This window comes from Dipodomys ordii, unplaced genomic scaffold, assembly GCF_000151885.1.
Source record: "Dipodomys ordii isolate 6190 unplaced genomic scaffold, Dord_2.0 Scaffold43, whole genome shotgun sequence".
NCBI classification, from domain to species: Eukaryota; Metazoa; Chordata; class Mammalia; order Rodentia; family Heteromyidae; genus Dipodomys; species Dipodomys ordii.
In genome coordinates, this window is record NW_012267259.1 from 1,909,664 (window position 1) to 1,929,076 (window position 19,413).

The 19,413-nt window shown below is 40.7% G+C and overlaps 1 protein-coding gene across 1 annotated transcript in view; it reads right to left on the reverse strand.

Annotated features, from left to right (window-relative positions):
- Positions 1-480: 480 nt before the first annotated feature.
- Acaa2 (acetyl-CoA acyltransferase 2) overlaps positions 481-19,413 on the reverse strand; it is a 25,688-nt gene continuing 6,755 nt past the window's right edge. The window contains exons 3-10 of the mRNA XM_013018883.1: positions 16,663-16,827; positions 14,476-14,592; positions 13,138-13,285; positions 11,471-11,646; positions 10,855-10,984; positions 5,751-5,821; positions 3,741-3,895; positions 481-868 (exon numbers count right to left, since the gene is read on the reverse strand). Coding sequence (XP_012874337.1) covers positions 784-868; positions 3,741-3,895; positions 5,751-5,821; positions 10,855-10,984; positions 11,471-11,646; positions 13,138-13,285; positions 14,476-14,592; positions 16,663-16,827 — 1,047 coding nt within the window. The 3' untranslated portion in view covers positions 481-783. The remainder of the gene's footprint in view (positions 869-3,740; positions 3,896-5,750; positions 5,822-10,854; positions 10,985-11,470; positions 11,647-13,137; positions 13,286-14,475; positions 14,593-16,662; positions 16,828-19,413) is intronic.

Below are 19,413 nucleotides of genomic sequence, written 5' to 3' on the forward strand. Positions count from 1 at the left end.
GGATACACAGTGGGAATTCTGGGCTAGGTAACAGCTGTGTGTTGGGAGATGTTTAGCATCTGGGTGTCTCAAGGCATGCGCTCTACCACTTGAGCCACAGCGTCACTTCTGGTTTTCTGGTGGTTTATTGGAGATAAGAGTTTCGTGGACTTTCTTGTGTGGACTGGCTTTGAACTGCGATCCTCAGATCTCAGCCTTCTCAGTAGCTAGGATTACAGGCATAAGCCACCAGGGCCTGGCTGAATTTCACTTCTTACAAGTACTTAGAGGGTGAAATACAGAGATAGGGGCTAGGAGGAGGAAGGGTAGCTTCACTGGTAGACAGTTTCAGTTCTTCAAGACAAAAGAGATCTAGAGCTGAGTGCCCGTAATGTGGATGTCCTTAATGCTGCTAAACTGTGCACTTAAAATGGTAAAATACTAAATTTCACACACTTATGACAATTACAAAACTTAAAAAAATGACACGAAAAGATTGGCTAAAGTTAAGGCAACATTTATTCAGTATCCTCATAATCCTATTATCTAAGGCACGCACAGTAGTTATTTGGCAAGGACGGGCTTCCTTTAAGGCCTTGGACTGTTGAGCTTTAGTTCAGTATCATGTCGTATTTGACTGGGCAGATTCAAGAGCGCCTACTGCCTACGGCAGGAGCTCCTGCATGGTCTTGCACTCGGGCCTCATTCAGTGCTGGGTGTGGCAGAGTGGCAGCTGCTCTGCAGGTCACCTGCTGTCCTGTGGCCTGGCTGGGTAGGAGGCGGGCGCTGGGCTCCCAGGGCTCATCAGGCTGTGTTCTGAATGATGAGGGCGATGCCCTGACCGCCTCCAATGCAGGCTGATCCCACTGCGTACTTCCCGCCGCGGCGCCTAGGAGAGCAAGCAATGGCTCAGAGCAACCCCAGTGAAGAGTAACGCAATTAATTAATTAAATGAAATTCATATGTCACAGCTGCACTGTTAGACTGCCTGCCTGCCTTTCTCTCTCTCTCTTTCTTTCTTTCTTTTTCGGTCCTAGAGTTAGAACTCTGGGCCTGGGCATTGTCCCAGGGTTCTTCCTTTGCTCAAGGACTGTGCTCTACCACTTGAACCACAGCTCCACTTCCAGCTTTTTCTGTGATTAATTGGAGATAAGAGTCTCACAGACTCTCTTGCCCAGGCTGGCCTCAAACTGCAGTCCTCAGATCTCAGCCTCCTGAGTAGGTAGGATTATAGGCATGAGCCACTGGCACCCAGCTAGCCATTTTTTTTACAAAAAATTTTCTTTATGTGTATCAGTACTGTGTTTTTTGCTCTTGATCAGCTTTTTCATTCAATGATGGTACTCTGCCATTCAAGTCATACCCACATTTCTGGCACTTTGCTGGTGAATTGAAAATAAGTTTCCTGGTCTGGCTTTGAACCTTGATCCTCAGATCTCAACCTCCTGAATAGCCAGGATTATAGGTGTGTGCGGCGAACGCCTTCTCGGCCAGCGAGGAAGAACGACCACCACACCAGGAGTCTTCTCAGATCACGCTTTATTGGAGAGCCTTCTTGTTTGTAGGAGAGCTTGAGCGCGAGAGAGCGCGCACAAAAACATGGCCGCTTATATAGGGAATAGGGACACGGGTCGTTCTATCATTGGTTGTCTGCCTTTCGCCGTCACCAGGTGCCACGGGATTGGCTGGGGACTCCAAGTGGCTCGCGCATGCGCAAAGCCCAGGACCCACAGTCCCGCCAAACACTGCCTAATATGGAGTTGTTTACCTCAAAGCTGCAAGGAATTGGGCGGCACCTTGTAATGGCGTTCGCCCCGGCTCCCTGCAGGTGTGAGTCACCAAGCACAGGCTGCATTAATCACCTTAGTTTATTTCCTCAGTCTTTTCTCAAATCCTCCATGTTGGCTTACACTCACAATAGGTTTTAGAATTCTGTAAACTGAATTTTCTTATTCAAAAGTAGCATTGAAGTCAGCCTATAATCCTAGCTATGGAGGGGGCTGAGTTCTGAGAATTTCGAAGTCCAGAAGTCCACGAGACTGTAATCTCCAATATCCAGCAAAACCACGACAGGGAGATGTGGGTCAAGTGATAGAGCATCAACTGTGGACTAAAGAGCTGAGCAAAAGTGTGAGGACCTGAGTTCAAGTCCCAGTACCAGCACAACAGACAAACAAACAATGACAAAGTAAAAGAGAGGAAGAACAGATTCAGGGCTAGATGAACCAAAACAAATATACAACTCAAGTGTGTCGTGGGAAAGGAATGAGAACAGGAGCTAAATCAGATAAACGGGTTGCTCAGGAGGGACACAGGAAGGGCCCCTTTGACTTGGACAGTTTGGACTCTTCTCATGGCACTTTAGAATAAATATCGTTAGTACAGTTGGTCCATATAAAAGAGCAGATATAAAGCTGGGCACTGGTGGCTCAAGCCTATAATTCTAGTTACTCAGGAGGCTGAGATCTGAGGATCACAGTTCAAAGCTGCTCTCAGGCAGAAAAGTCCCCATGAGACTCTTATCTCCAATAAACTATTAAAAAAAAGCCAGAAGTGGTGCTGTGGCTCAAGTGGTACACAAAGAGGCTCAGGGACAGTGTCCAGGCCCTGAGTTCAAGCCCCAGGTCCAGAAAAAAAAACAGATATATTAGAAAGAGTTCATATACTTTACTAGGGTCTGTTTTTATCCCTGAGATAGTGACCTGAAAAAGTTATCCAAGATTTGTTTGTTTGTTTGTTCCGGTACTTGAGCTTGAACTCAGGGCCTGGGTGCTGCCCCTAGCTTTTTCATTTAAGGCTGGTGCCACTTCAGTCTCAGATCTACTTCCAGCATTTGGTCATGAATTGAAGATTAGAGTTTCATGGGGTTTTCTTCCCAGGCTGGCTTTGAATCATGATCTCAGATCTGTTTCCTGATCCAGTAATTATTATTATACATGTCCATGCTCTAGTTCAACTCCCTTTATTTGGGTCAAACGTGGAGTTGGGGGCTGGGAAGGTGGCTCAGTGGTAGAGCGCTTGCCTTGCATGCCTGAGGTCCTGGGTTCGATTCCCCAGCACCACATAAGCAAAAAGGAAAAAGCTGGAAGTGGTGCTGTGGTTCAAGTGGTAGAGCACTAGCCTTGAGCTGAAGAGCTGAGCGCCAGGCCCAGAGTTCAGGCCCCATGACCAGACCCAAAAAAACAAAACAAAACAAAAAACATGGATTTGGAGTGATTTTTCTTGTCAGCATTACATATTTGGCTTACTTCAAATTTTCCAACAGAACAAAAGGGCTCAAAACAGAGTCACATGGAGCCGCTCTTATGTCAAAGCTGCAAGGTACAAACACCCTGGAGCCTTGGAAACCATGAAGGAAAAGCTTAGCTCTAACTCTGTCAGTTTGCTTAGTTAGGTTCCTTAAATGATGGCATCTAGATCATGAAGAACTTACTCAGTATTTTTTTCATAAATATATTTATCGTACAGGCACTCAGACCAAGTGCCATGAGAACCAAGGCCCTGGGGAACTGAGCCTTAGTATCTGCTCATTGCTAATCACCAGCGCCAGGGATGGGCTCCCTGCCGAGGACACAGAGTAGACCAAAGGAAACGCTAGAATCCCACAGCAGAGCCGTCTGGAAGGCCAGATCACAGCACTAACCTATATAAGATACTTCTGGTCTAAACCAGTGCCAGGACACAGACAAGAGAGAAATAAATGTTCCTGTGTTTTGGATTCAGAACAGCACAGCTAAAATTCAGCCACTTCCAGCAAGTACCTTAATTCGTGGACCAGATGTGCAGTGATTCTTGATCCTGATCCTCCCAACGGGTGACCCAAGGCAATGGCTCCGCCATTCACGTTGCTTTTGCTTGGGTCAAGGTCCAGGCTCTTCTGAACAGCCAAGTACTGGGGAGCAAAAGCTTCATTCACCTTAGGAAAGAAAAGGACATTAATAAGAATCCTTATTCACAAACTGATTCTTAACCTAGGCCTAGTTCTATATCAAGGGCTAATTCTATTTTTCTCTAAGTTTCCTCACAATGTTATTTGAACTTATCTTCAGTCATTCCATGTAAAGATACTATGATTTCAGGAAAAGAGAGAGAGACAGAGACAGAGACAAAGAGACAGAGGGAGACAGAGAAACAGAGATAGAACAGAGACCGAGAGACAAACAAGAGAGAAGATGGCTTTCATTAATTAGTCAAAATAACTATGTTCAAAGTTATCTAGAAGTATCTTCCTTTACAAAAGATGTTAGGTTTAAAAATGAGTAGACAGTTGGGCACTTGCCTATAATCCCAGTACATGAGAGGTTGAGATAGAAGACCTCAAGTTTGAGGACTGTCTGAGCTCCAGAGTGAGACTTGCTTCTTTAAAAAAAAAAAAAAATGGAGCTAGGAGCTCATGACTCATGCCTGCAATCCTAAACTATTGTCTCAGGATTCTGAGACCTGGAGCATGGTGGTTTAAAGCCTATTTCTACTTAGACAAAAAGATTCAGGACTGAAGGTGTGGCTTAGTGGTAGAACATCAGCCATGAGCAAGAAAACTAGTTGGATAGCTTTCTCATTTATTAGTGTGTGTCCCTGTGCATGTTCTTCTAAACTCTGCTTTATAATTGTATTTCCTCAACAGCAAAATTCAACTGTACTATCATACAAGAGTCATTTTCAAGGTTAAGATCCTGGATAGTATCTAGTGTATCATCTGACACATAGCAAGTATTCATTAAGTGCTGGCTATTATTATTATTACCCAGTACTGAGAGACATCCTTCCAAAATAAAACTAAGGGACAATAAAGATAATTTGAGGCATAAAGGTGATGGTTACCATGGCAAAATATGGCAGAAGTGAAAAGTATATTGTTAGACTTACACTTACCAGGCTGGCTATGAGAACTGCTTTGTTTCATTTGCCATTTCTTTACAAATCAATTACAGAATTTTATTTAAAAAAATTGGTTTTAAGGAAGATTAACTTTCACGGAGTTGGGAGAGCACATTTCATTGTTTTCTTTCCTATTATATTTTTGTGTTCTCCCACAATGGTATCTTATTTGCCTTTAGACCTAATAGTATTCTTTTGTTGATTCAGTCATTTTCAAGGGGACACAAAGATATGTAGAATGTATGGTCAAAGCAGGCTTCTGAACCCAGGCAAACAGTGCTGTGAGCTCCATACATCTATAAATGATGATGAGTCACTTTTCAGAGTTGCTGTATTTCCATATTTAAATGTGAAGTCAGACTCAAATATGAGACTGAGCAAAGCCCTTGAGGCTCTGAATTGTAATCTTCAAAGAATGGAAGAAGGGATTTAAGGATAAACCATGTATTTGTCTGAAACTCTGGTGGTAAAGACAAAGTCTGCAGGCTCCTAATTGGGGGATTTGGCACTAGATATTGCTTTTCCTATTAGGCCAATTCTTTTACCTTGTATTTTTCATTTTAATCTTTAAAATAGGGTTAGACGTACCTATTTGGCTCCCATTTTCTATAATACTCAATTTTGACATGTATACTAATTGTCTAAAATTGAACAGAGTTCTGCAAAGTCCAGAGAAGATTCCAGGAATTCATATTTCAGTAGGAGAAACCATGATGTTTGAATTACTAAAATATAAGTAAAGCATTTTAATTGGGTGGGGTTAAGTATCATGTATATGTACATCATTGGAAACATTAACAGTACTAATTTAAGGAGAACTATAAAATACCACTAATACCATTTATGCTATCCAAGTACGTGGCTTATTTGTGTTATAAAAAGAAAACACTAACCTCTATCAAATCCATGTCCTTAAGACTCAGCCCAGCTTTCTTCAGGGCCCCATTGATGGCAGGGACTGGACCTACATAGAATAAAAGTCTTATGTAGAAATATGTCATTTATTTTGACTTCTTTTTTTTTTTTTGTTAGTTGTGGGGCTTGAACTCTGGGCCTGGGCAGCTCTTCAGCTCAAGGCTAGCACTCTATCACTTGATCCACAGCTCTACTTCCAGCTTTTTTTGGTGCTTAATTGGAGATAAAGTCTCACAGACTTTCCTGCCTGGGCTGGCTTTAACCATGATCCTCAGATCTCAGCCTCCTGAGTAGCTAGGATTAAAGACGTGAGCCACTGGTACCCGGCCCTCTTTTTTTTTTTTTTAAACTAAACAAGAATACTGAAAAAACAAAGAAGTAATACTCTGATAGTTACCAGCAATCATAAATCCTGCTACCTTGTCACCACACAATAAATGATGTAACAACAGAAAAAGAAGAAAAGGAAAAAAGCAGTTTGTATAAGCTATAAATGAGAAATGTACATGTGAAGATCGATCACAAATGGCTTTAGGACTCCAAAGGAGTCATATGTGGGACTGAGTCAGTTACAAATCATTCTTGATCTCAAATGAGTAGGAAGACCTTGAGCTCTTAGAATCACAGGTCATGCATGTCTATGGTATGGAGGGGAGCATGCTCTACTCTGTATTTTCAGCTCTATTTGGGTGAGCTGGATAAAAGGAAAGAAAGAGTAGCAACATCTCCACAGGAAATAGCAGACAGGAAGCTCCCTGGCACATCAGGGAAAAATTGCTGAAGTATAGTGTAGGCAAAGAATTAAAAAAACAAAACAAAAAATGATCCCTACTCAAAAATTGCAAATCAAGCTGGGCACTGGTGGCTCATGCCTGTTGTCCTAGCTACTCAGGAGAAGCTGAGATCTAAGGATTGCAGTTTGAAGCAAGTTGAGTCAGGAAAGTCTGTGATACCTCCAATCAAATAGCTGTGGCTTGAGTGGTAGGGTACTAGCCTTAAGCAAAAACACTCAGGGATGGCTTAAAGGTTCTGAGTTCAAGCACCAGGACCAGCATAAAACAAATACAAATCAACTAAATAGACGTCTGAAATGAAATGTAGCTACTACATTTTTGAAGATCACCAATGATGACTTAAGACTGCCGAATAAGTTATTTGAGAGTGAAAAGAAAGTGATGAAAGTATCGAAACTCTCCAAAGAGATGAGTCCCAAGCACAGTCACAAATACTGCTCAAGGGCTGGGAAGGTGGCTCAGTGGTACAGCACCTGCCCTGCATGCATGAGGCCCTGGGTTCGATTCCTCAGCACCACATAAGCAGAAGAAAAAAAAAGCTGGAAGTGGCGCTGTGGCTCAAGTGGTAGAGTGCTAGCCTTGAGCTGAAGAGCTGAGGGACAGCGCCCAGGCCCAGAGTTCAGGCTCATGACCGGACTCCCCTCCCCCAAAAAAATACTGCTCAAAATTTTGATTTAGTTTTTTTTTTTTTTTTGGTCCGGTCGTGGGGCCTGAACTCTGGGTCTGGGCGCTGTCCCTCAGCTCTTCAGCTCAAGGCTAGCACTCTACCACTTGAACCACAGCGCCACTTCTGGCTTTTTTCTTTTTGCTTATGTGGTACTGAGGAATTGAACCCAGGGCCTCAGGCATGCAAGGCAAGCACTCTACCACTGAGCCACTTTCCCAGCCCATTGCTCAAAATTTTAAAGTAAATCAGTATCAATATTTTTTCTCAAAAGGTAAAATGTCTGGCTAAAGATTATTTCTTTCTCTATTTGTTCTTAACAGTATGAAGCTGCCAAAAATGTCTATGAAAAAAAAAATCTGGTCTGTTTTGTTGAATTTAAGTAGTCAAACTTTCTGTAATAATTTTCCCAAATATACCTAAGGTAAAAAGGAAGATGAATCTTAATAACAAAAACATAATGCAATGTAAATATAGTATCAATTCACTTTGTAGTCTAATTAAATTGTTCTTTGGACAAGTCTGCTTACTGAAGAGGATCATCCAGTTAATGTGTTTTATTGAATGTGGTAGTTCTGTGTGGTGACTGACTTAATATAGTATTGAATTCCAGACTCTTGTTTTATGTCCAAGTCATGAAAGTGAGATTTGTAACAAACAAGAAATCATCACTTATCTAGTATAGTTATGCGATTATTAGTCATCATTCTATGACTGTAACAAAATACTTGAGATCATTAAGTTATAAAGAGAAAAAAAGGTGAAGTATCCTTTGGTGGTAAAGGACACATAAAATGAGTCTGACAATACTAGACCACACTTTTTATTTACTCGCTCTCAGAAAGGTTTAGTATTCTTAAAAGGAGATCTGATTTCTAGAAGTGGAACTTGCTACTAATAGCTGTGTGACTCTGGGAACTTGTTGGTGTTTCAACTTAGAATTTAGAAGTGTTTTGACTTGGTTAACTTTTACCTTTTAAAGCACTGGAATCTTTAGTACAAATGAAGCCCAATAACGACCAAGCTAGAGCTGCTTCAGTTCAAATTGGTTCAAAGTTCTACCCACCCACCTCCACCACCAGCCTTAGGAGGCCTAGGAAAAGGTAACCTTCTAAAACTGTGCATGGCCTCTGAGCTATCACTGTCATGTTCAAGTCCTGGCTCCTCCCTCTTCCTGAGTCTGCAGCTCCAGTGCAGGGCTATGGATTGCTACGTGAGGTACCCACAGCTCTGAGGACGTATTGTTCTTGCACACTCGATGGCCACATCAGTCTCCACTGCTTAGTCACCTGGTGACACCCTTTAATCCCACACTACAAGTGGCAGGTAGTTTCTAAGGGAAGGAGGTGTCTGACTGTGAGACGCTGTGCAAGCCCTGAAGAAACATGTGAATCCTCTCATAGTGGCACTCCTTGTATCTGAGGGCAAGCATCCGGGCCAGAACTAGAAGCTGGGAAAGCACATATTCCCTGCTCAGCAGCGGATGGAAATCTATTGAGAACCCAAGGTTAAACTGAAAAAAGCAACTGTAAAATGATTACTGACCTAAACCAGAAAAGGTTGATGGATCATCAAAAACTAAATAAATCAACCCAGGAGCTAAGGCTCTATTCTGGATCTACTAGAACAGAATCTTGGGGCAGGAGTTGAGGTGGTGGTGGGTTTTGATTGCCAATGAAGGTGGGAACAGCTGCACCCAATTCTAGATATCATTCCAATATACAATATACACGCTTCTTTTTGTTGTTTCAGATGGAAGTGGAGCTTGAATTCAGGGCTTCCTGCCCTTGCCTGGCTTTTTTTTTTTTTAATTTTTTTTTGCTCAGTCTGGTGCTTTGCCACTTAAATCACATCTCCACTGGCCTTTTGCTGGTTAATTGGTGACAAAAAGAGTCTCACAAACTTTCCTGCCTGAGATAGTTTTGAACTGTGATCCTCAGATTTCAGCCTCATGAGTAGTTAGCAGACATGAGCCACTGGCATCTGAAATCAGCTATCTCGTTTTTTTCTAGCTACTTTCCACTTCTAAGACAGTAGTTATGTTTTGTTTTTTTGTTTTTTTTTTGCCAGCAGTGAGTAGTTAAAGCCTTCAAGACTCTAACAGAAATGGACCGTCAGCAGATGCCTGAATATCCTGCTTAAGTGAAAAATAACAAGGTGGTCACATGCTAACTCTTCCACCTGAGAATTTGACCCAGAGATAAGTGATGTGATAGTGAATAGGGTGATCTTCATGTGGCATTATGGCCCCAGCACCTAGAAGCTGACAGAAAAGATCACTGGCTTCAGGGCAGCAACATTATTTTCCTCCTCCTACCTTAGGGCCCCCCTCACAAACCATGTTAGTCAGAAAAAAATCCTAACCTAGAAGCATCTCTGGACTTATCATGAATCTGAAATCCATACCCCAGGGTTGATTTTTCCTTGGGCTGTGGGATGATGATGGATAAGCCAAAGCAGGGTCTCAGAGCTGTAATATTATTGTTACAGGTGAGACATCTAATTAATTATCTTCCTATTGCCCAATGAAAACAAAACAAAAGCTATTAACAGTTGTATCACCTGTCCATAGCCATGCTTGCAGCAAAAAAACTCTGTCCCATGTCTTTTCCCTCCTCCTCCTCTCCCTCCCACCTTCTCCCCTCTCTGTTCTCCCCTCTCTGTCTTTGTCTCTGTCTCAGGCTCTGTCTTTCTCTCTCGTTGGTCCTAGGGTTAACTCAGAGTCTGTACACTGTCTCTGAGCCTTCTTTGCTTGAGTCTAGCTCTCTACCACTTGAGCCACACAGCCCCACTTCAGCTTGGTGGTTGGCTAGAGATAAGAGTCTCATGGATTTTCCTGCCTGGGCTGGCTTTGAACCACAATCCTGAGATCTCAGCCTCCTGAGTAGTTGTCTCACTTCTAATTCAAATTTAGCAGGCCAAGACTATCATCTAGATAACTTTGTAATTGGCCTTTTTGCTAATAAACCTTGGCTTAGCCAGAAGAATATTATGAGAGTGACAGCCATTCCTGACAATGCAGAATGCCTGGCAGAGCGCTGGGCCAGCTGCTCCAAGCATTTTCTCTACTTCATCCAAGTCTTTCTCCTATCTTACAGTTCCTACAACCCAAACAGAACCATGTAATTCTCTTATTACTTTATTGTTTTCCTCTTTTTTTTGTCCAAATACTTGACTTGAACTCAGGGCCAGGGTATTTTCCCATAGATTTTCACTCAAAGCTAACATCTTACCACTTGAGCTACAGCTCCACTTTTGAATTTTTGGTGGTTAATTGGAGTTAGGAACTTCATGGCTGGCTTTGAACAATGATCTTCAGATCTCACCTTCCTGTATAGCTAGGATTATAGTAGGCATGAGCTACCAGTACCCAGCCATGTGTTAATTTTAAATACTTCAAACAGACTTACCTATTTAAATAACCTCAAAAAGACAAACTGCTGCCCATAGGGAGTTTGCATGGCCTTGGGTTCCCTACTGTATCTAGGATAGTTCTTTATCAAGATGATTATGTAAGTGACAATCTCTATAAGTGAGTTGCTTTGATTTGAATCAGACTCTAAATACTAAAAAGGCTTATTTCCAGAAAAGTAGCCCAACCAGTTTGCTTTGCTAGGAACTTACCAATACCCATGATAGTAGGATCACAGCCAGACACAAAATAGCTCACAACTCTTGCCAGTGGTGTAAAGTTGTGTTTTTTAACAGCATCTTCGCTAGCTATGATGATAGCTCCAGCACCGTCTGATACTCCCTTAAAAACAGGCAGAAGAACACAGTTATTTAAGGCTTGCACCAATGGCTCAGGATTGCTAATGGAGCAGAACCAGGAAGAGGGTGGTATGAAAGAAACAATGGCAGAAGGGAACACCAACTGACAGAACTGTGGTTCTTTTCTGGAGAATGTAAGGATTCTCCTAGACACAAAATAAAACCTCACTAAGGGATAATAGGAAAGAAAGCCAAGAAAAAGCATATAGCCAGATGTGGGTGGATGTAAAAAGAAATCTGATGGACCATATTCATGAGAAAGAAAAAAGTATGAAAATGAAAAATGCTGAGATTAAGGAATGAGAAGAATGTTAGGGCCCAGAGTAGATTATTTTGTGTCGGGCAAATAAAACCCAAATTACTAGATTAAATAACTACATAACTAAAGACCATCATGCAAGTATTTAAACATAATGTCATCATTTGGAAAGAATACATCAGGAAATGCCTGATCTGCAGTGACACCCACCGATGCATTCCCTGCTGTAACTGTTCCTTCCTTCTTGAAAACGTTAGGAAGTTTCTGTAACTGCTCCAGGGTTGTCTGGGGCCGGGGGTGCTCATCCATTTGCATTGTTTGTTTTCCTTTCCGGGTCTTCACTTCAATTGGTGCCATTTCCTCATTAAAGTAGCCAGCATCGTTTGCTGAAATAGTAGAAAAACTCTCAAAGAAGGAAAACCAAAAAGAAGAAATACAAAGAGAAAGCAAGTATCCTTCAATGTCATAGTTGGTCTACCCTTTGCTCACAGAGCACTTTATCACAAGCCTTTAATACTTTACACAACTTGCTTCCCCACTGGAGAACTTAACACAATGTCTGTGTCTATGCTTCAGAGACTGTGGTAGTGGTTAGCTACAGCTTACAATGGACCAAAGTACTGGGCAAGGCCAGAGTGCTCTCTCATAGCTTTTTGCTCAAGGCTAGTACTCTTACCACTTGAGTCCCAACTCTACTTCTGACTTTTTGGTGGCTAACTGAAGGTAATGGTGAGATAAGAAGTTATCAAAAAAGTTACCAAGTTAGGGTGAATATAAGCCAAATACATTATACATATGTATGGAAATGTCAGGACAATTTAATTTACACCAATACCAAGTAGTCTATACCACTAGTAATTGATGACTAAAATTTAATAGTGATAGAAAACCTGAAGATATTATTTGATCTCTCACCGATACAATTGCCTATAAAACATATCTACTTTGTCTCTCTAATAATCTATCATTTTAGCAACAAGATAAATCAGGAATAATACCACCTTAGTTTTACTATCACTTTCCAGAGGAAAAATATTTCCCTTAGTTGGTGTGACAACTCTAATTTTACATAACTAGGAAAGGCAATTACGGTTATCTCTATTTTACAGATGCTCAGTGACTAAAACTTGCTGAGGTTAGAAAACTTGTATACAGCAGAACTAGAAAAACAACTGGCAAGATCTGCCCTCTGGACAAGACTGCTCTACTGGAATGGGGAAATCTAAAAGGTAGAGAGTAGCTGCTGGCACCAGCCCCATGCCCTTCCCCTGTGAGAAGCAAGGAGAGCCTTCATCTTCACTACTTTATGATTTAATATGCATAGGGAAGAGTTTTCTTTTGCATAGAACATATTTTTTTTGTGTGTCAGTCCTAGGGCTTGCACTCAGGGTCTGGGTGCTGCCCCTAAGCTTTTTTTTTTCTTAAGCTAGCACTCTACCATGTGAGCCACAGATCTACTTTTTGGTGGCTAATTGGAGATAAGAGTCTCATGGACTTTTGTGCACTAGATGGCTTCAAATCACAATCCTCAGATCTCAGCCTCCCAGTAGTTAGGATTATGGGTGTGAGCCACTGGCACCCAGCTATTGTATGAACTTAAAGGATAAATGTTTTCCTACCAGGCTGGGAATGTGGCCTAGTAGTAGAGTGCTTGCCTAGCATACATGAAGCCCTGGATTTGATTCCTTAGTACTACATAAGCAAAAAAAGTCAGAAGTGATGCTGTGGCTCAGTGGTAGAGTGCTAGCATTGAGCAAAAGAAGCTCAAGGACAGTGCCAGGCCCTGTGTTCAAGCCCAAGTAATGGCAAAAAAAAAAAAAAAAGCTTCCTACAGACACTTTTTTCTATAGATACTGGTGTTACCCAGTCTCACAGACCAGCCTTCCATCTCTGCTGTGACTGCAGGGCGTATCTGTCACAGTCTTCTCTGCTGATTTTATGTTGTGCAGCAAGGTTCTCTGCTGTGAGTCCCATGGGGAGCTTAATATGCTGGTCTGTCAGTCCTGCCCACAAAGTGTCTTCCAGCTGCAAAAAGACATTCATAAAGGGAATTGTTCATTGTTAGAGCATCATCTGTGGGGATGAATATCATTTCTTTTTAAAATTGTTACTGTAAAGGTGATGTACAGAGAAGTTAGTCATGTAAGTCAGTAAGGAGTACATTTCTTTTTGAACAGTGTCACCCCTTCTCTCATTTTCTCAGTTTTTCCCTCTCAACATCCTCCTCCAATTCCCACAATTTCTTTGAATGTAAGTAACAAATCCAACAAAAAGCAAAGTTAAGACTTTTATATAAACGAGGTAGCAGTTGCTCATGCCTATAGTCCTAGCTACACGGGAGGCAAAGACAATCCTGAAGGATTGTGGTTTAAAGCCAACATGGGCAGAAAAATCTAAGAGATGCCATTTCCAATTAATCAGCAAAATCCAGACTACAGGCCTGGATCAAGTGGTAGAGGGCCAGCTGAATAATAGTTTACTGTCCTTCAGAGAAAGGGCTAACATTGTTTTATACATTTTAGCATTTTTTTAGGTGTGAGCCACCAATGCCCAGCTAACTGTTCGTTTTTTTAAAAATTATATTAATTTTTAAATTATCAATATTATTCCTTATCAGAACAATGATTTTTTTCTGTTATAGTACTAAAGATGAAAGGATTTCTTTTCATTCAACTGATTTGGGACATATAATCTGTATTCCAAGCAATTATTTTCTGTGACAAAGAAGAAATCCACTTAATGGAGATTGCCTCAGAAATATACCTTGTAAAAGTCATGACTTAATAACTCAGATTATTAAGTATTTATTAGAAACTCTGCCTTTCCTTTTTGGCTCCTTCTGTCTTTTTTCTACTTCTCCTACACCTATGATTGCTTACACAAGTTAAAAATCAAATTCTAGGAAGTGGTGCTGTGGTTCAAGTGGTAGAGTGCTGTTGCTTTCAGCTGAAGAGCTGAGGGACAGCACCCAGGCCCAGAGTTCAAGCCCCACAACCAACCAAACAACAACAACAAATTCCATGTGGGTTCCAGGGTCAATACTAACACTCAAAGTAGGGTTTTGAAATCATTTGAACATTTCAGATCATTCATACTTTGCCAATATTCCATTTAAAAAACTGGTCTTAAAGTCAGTTTTCTCCCCTCTAATAAGTTATTAAAATGACCCCTATCAGAGCATATGAAATAATTCAAACAATTTGAATGGTTCCAACCTTGAGATCTAGTCCCAACTTGGTTCCAAAACGCACGTTTCGCACGCAGTAGGGTGATTGGCTCATGCTCTCCGTTCCTCCACATAAGACAACTTCTGCATCTTTAACACAAATCTCCTGTTCACAAGCAAACAGATAATATCAACAAAAAGCCTTTCTATTTTACCCAGAGTATGTATTTAAAAATATAAAGACTTTATAAAATAATAGTAATTTTAACAGATACTATATTCTAGCTTACAGTCACAAAATGAAATACTTATAAATAGTTGGAGAATACACTACAGTGGTAGTGTATTCATTCCTAAGGCATGGAGGAAACTAGAAAAAATGTCAATCATTTGTCTGAATAACACACCTTACCTACATTGTGGCTAGGCACAATCATTCTTAAGTTAATCTTGAAAATCAGCACAGAATATGATCTGACATAAAGGGGTCACAGACAAATCTGCTGAAAAGGCAACAAAGAATGACCGTGCTAATGCAGAAGCCTGGAGGAGAGCAGAGATTTGTCAGAATTAGGCCAATCTCAGGGGTTCATAAAAGGGAATCCATTTCATCATGTTGTGCAAGATAAGCCAAGATCAGAAAGACAAACAGTGCACAATTTTGCTCACATATGAACTCTAGATCCAAATAAAGTAATATGATTGTAAAAGGGCACTGTTCGCAGTAGAAACTAACAGTGGGGAAGGGGAAAGAAGAGGGTGATAGGGAAGTGAATTATAGAAATTACAGAATACATTATAGAAATACATTATCTATCTATCTATCTATCTATCTATCTATCTATCTATCTATCTATCTATCTATCTATCTATCATCTATTTTTCTATTGAGTAATGAAACCCACCAAAAATTGTTTAAAAGGAGTGGCGTGGATAAAAAAGAGTAATATCGGTTGGTGAATTTGATCAAAGTTCATTATATGAATGTGATCAAGATCACATTAAGTCCTGCTGTACAATTATTTATGCTAATAAAGAACTCAGGGAACAGGCTGAGTTCAAGCTCCACAAATGACGGGAAAAAATTACCAATAGTAATAATGTTCTTGCTTCACAAATTGGTTGTGGAGGTTAAATGGGACATTGAATGTAAACCTAGTACAATTACCAGCAAATAGCTGGAAGTGGAACTATAGCCCAAGTGTAGAATACAAGCCTTGAACAAAAAAAGCTAACAAACAGTGTTCAAGACCGGAGTTCAATCCTCAGTACTGGCACAAAGATGATATAGTCAGCCAGGCCTGTAATCATAGATACTCAGGAGGATCTGAGATCTGAGGATTGAGCTTCAAAGCCAGCCTGGGCAGGAAAATCCATGAGACTCATCCCCAATTAACTAACAAAAAGCTCAAAATGGAACAGTGGCTCAAGTGGTAGATTGCTAGCCTTGAGCACAAAAGCTCAAGGACAGTACCTAGGCCTACTACACAGAAGACAAAACAAAAAACCAACCAAACAAACAGAAAGGTATTAGTCATCACTAGCTTAAACAAACAAAAAACACTGATAAAACTCACATAACATAAACCTTACCATTGTAACTATTTTAAGTGCTCAGTTCATTGCATTAAATACAGGCATTATAGTGCAATCATTAATACCATTCACTCCAGAATTCTTCATTTTCAAAATGGAAACTCCATCTCCATTAGACACCAAACCTCCCCTCCCACGAGTCCCCAGAAACCACCACCCACTCTGGTACCACATACCCTGCACAGTGCATGTCCTTTGTGACAGGCTTATTCTACTTGAAAGTCCACTTATCTATTCTTCATATCAAATCCTGTGGTTTTGTTTTTGAAGTGCTGGGGATCAAATCCGGGGTGTCTCACATGCTAGGCATGCAATCTACCACTGAGTAATACCCTCGTCCTAAAAACTAAGTATGTATGTATGTTTGTATGTATGTATGTATATTTATTTATGCTGGTACTGGAGAAAGCTAATGGTTTTAAGAAGCTATTTTCTTGCTGTGAATATTTATTTATGCTGGTACTAGGGAAAGCTCATGATTTTTTTAAGGAACCATTTTCTTGCTGTAAATATTTTCCAATAAATGTCAAATTGACCTCAAATTGGGCACTATAAAATAAAAAAGCTATAGTGATAAGAAACATTGCTTCCAGTAACCATTAATATACATTCAGAGAAGTCAATAAAATGCTGCCCATACCTGACACCCACTCACAACGGACTGGAACCCAGAGCCACAGAGCCTGTTGAGAGTCAGAGCAGAGACCTCTGTTGGGACTCCCACTCGCAAACCAACGTGTCTTGCCAAGTATGCGGCATCCGAAGAGCTCTGCCTCAGACAGAAGAACAAGAAAAGGCATTTCTTCTATAAATCCAGGCATGTGAACAGGGCAAAGACATGGAAATGTGAACCTACCAAAAAATGATCAATTACACACCTGTAAGGGAGGACATAATGCATGCAGGTACAATATGCTTTATAGAAAACTAATTTGGTCAAGTGTTTTTCCACCTCTTTTTGCGGTAAGATACATATAACAAAAATTTTATCATCTTAATGTGAATTGGACATTCTTAAGTGTACAGTTCAGTGGCATTAAAGATATTTATCATGCTCTAGAACCATTGTTAGGTTTTTGTTATTGTTCATGTGTTTCCTTTAATTTTTTTTGTTTATTATTTTTGTTTTTGGTCGGTCGTGGGGCTTGAACTCTGGGCTTGGACGCTGTCCCTGAGCTCTTCAGCTCAAGCCCAGTGCTCTACCACGTGAGTACAGCACCACTTCTGGCTTTCTAGTAGTATATTGGAGATAAGAGTCTCACGGACTTTCCTGCCCGGGCTGGCTTTGAACTGTGATCCTCAGATCTTAGCCTCCTGAGTAGCTAGGATTACAGGTGTGAGTCACCGACGCCCGGCTGTTTCCTTTATTTTGAGACACAGTTTCACTTTGTAGCTCCAACTTACTATCTTCCTGTCTGGGATCATAGGTATGTGATATTATACCCAGCTCTCAACTATCCTTCCTCTTCCTTCCTTCCTTCCTTCTTTCCTTTCTTCCTTCCTTCCCTCTCCTTCCTTCCTTCTTTCTTTTCTTCCTCCCCCACTTCTCTCTCTCTCTCTCTCTCCCCCTACCTATCAATCAGTCAGTCAATCAGTCTTGCTGGATGTGAAGCCCAGCGCATAACGCATGCTAAAGCAAGTGTTGTACTACTGAACTATATCTCCAGCCCCTGTGAATGTTTGACACTAATGGGTACTCTATACTGGCACTCTACTACTTGAGCTATATCTCCAACCCTGGATATTTCTATAAAACAAAGTTAAGCCATTTCTTCTTACTTACTTTGATCTAAAACCAGAAATCCTATCCAGGGAAATTTGGCAGTAAAAGAAATAAAGAGAATTCATCTTGAATTTCATTGTTTCCTAAGGAAACAGTAAAATTCATTCATTCTAACTGATATCTAACTCTTGACTAGAAAAACAGCTTTCTTGTATTTGTCAAATGTTATGTGGTATTTATTCTGTTCTCCTTTATCTCAAAAATTTATCATTAAGTACTTTACCCCTTTGTCAGGAAACTTAATACAGTAAAGACTGCCTGAAGCTGGGCGTGGTGATGAACACCTTTAATCCTACTCAAGAGGCTGAGGCAAGAGAATCTCCAGTTTGAAGCCAGCCTGGATTACACAGGAAGATCCTATCTAAAGAAAAAAAAGTACAAACATAAGGAAACTGGTACCATTTATAGTGATTTTATCATAAAGGTTGAGAAAGTCTATGCAAAAGAAAAACATAAGGGTTTTAGAAAGAGTAAATTTACTTTAAAATAAATTCAAGGAAAAACAAAAACCAAACGTATACTATTTCAATTTGACCTGTTAAAATGCCTTCTTAGGTCAGAAGTAAAATACTTCCCTCCTCACAAAAAAAGTGAGATGAATTAACATGAATAGTTCTTTATGAAAATGTTATAATTTCAATAAATAAAACTGAAAACAGAAAACAAGTTTCTGCTTTTTCTGGATATAAAGTCACAGCACAGTAGGATCAACGGAACAAAACCAAAGTCAAGGCCCCTGCTTTTCTGTACCCATGGTTGTCCCCTTGCCTTTTGTGGTGATCACATCATTGGCTGAGTATAAAATATCTCCCATTGGCTCCCATTGCTTTACCCCAAGTGGTGGTATGGCATTATTTGGGGGAACTGATGGAAACCTTAGGAGGCTGGGCTTGGCTGGAAGAAGGCAGTCATAGGGTGACACCTTTGAAGGGAAGAGCTGATCCTCAGTTCCTTCATCTCTTTCAGCTTTGTCCACCACACCCTTGAGCCATGAGGTTCTGTCTTAGTCATAGATTTGAAAGCAGTGGCACCAACCTACCACGAACCACCTTCTTCCTTTAAGATGTTTTCACTCAGGTGTTTGTCACAGGAATGAAAAGTCTGACTAATACAGGGTTGTAAAAAAAAAAGTAATATTATTTTTAAAAATCTTAGCTTAGGAGCTGGGAAGGTGGCTCAGTGGTAGAGTACTTGCCTTGCATGCCTGAGGCCCTGGGTTCGATTCCTCAGCACCACATAAGCAAAAAAAGAGAGAAGCTGGAAGTGGTGCTGTGGCTCAAGTGGTAGAGCACTAGCCTTGAGCTGAAGAGCTGAGGGACAGTGCCCAGGCCCAGAGTTTAGGTCCCGTGACCGGACCCCCCAAAAAAAATCTTAGCTTAATATTATTTTTAAAGATCTTAATTTTAGTATGTTTAAAAGGTGATGATATTTTATATAATATAGGTATATGTGCATATTTTCACATTTCTTAATTCCTCATTAGGTTATAACCTTCTTTTTGGACTAATTTGGCTTTTTTTTTAATTGTGAAAATACCGTACAGAGGGGTTACAATTACATGGGCAAGGTAATGAGTACATTTCTTATCAAGCATTGTTGCCTCCTCCT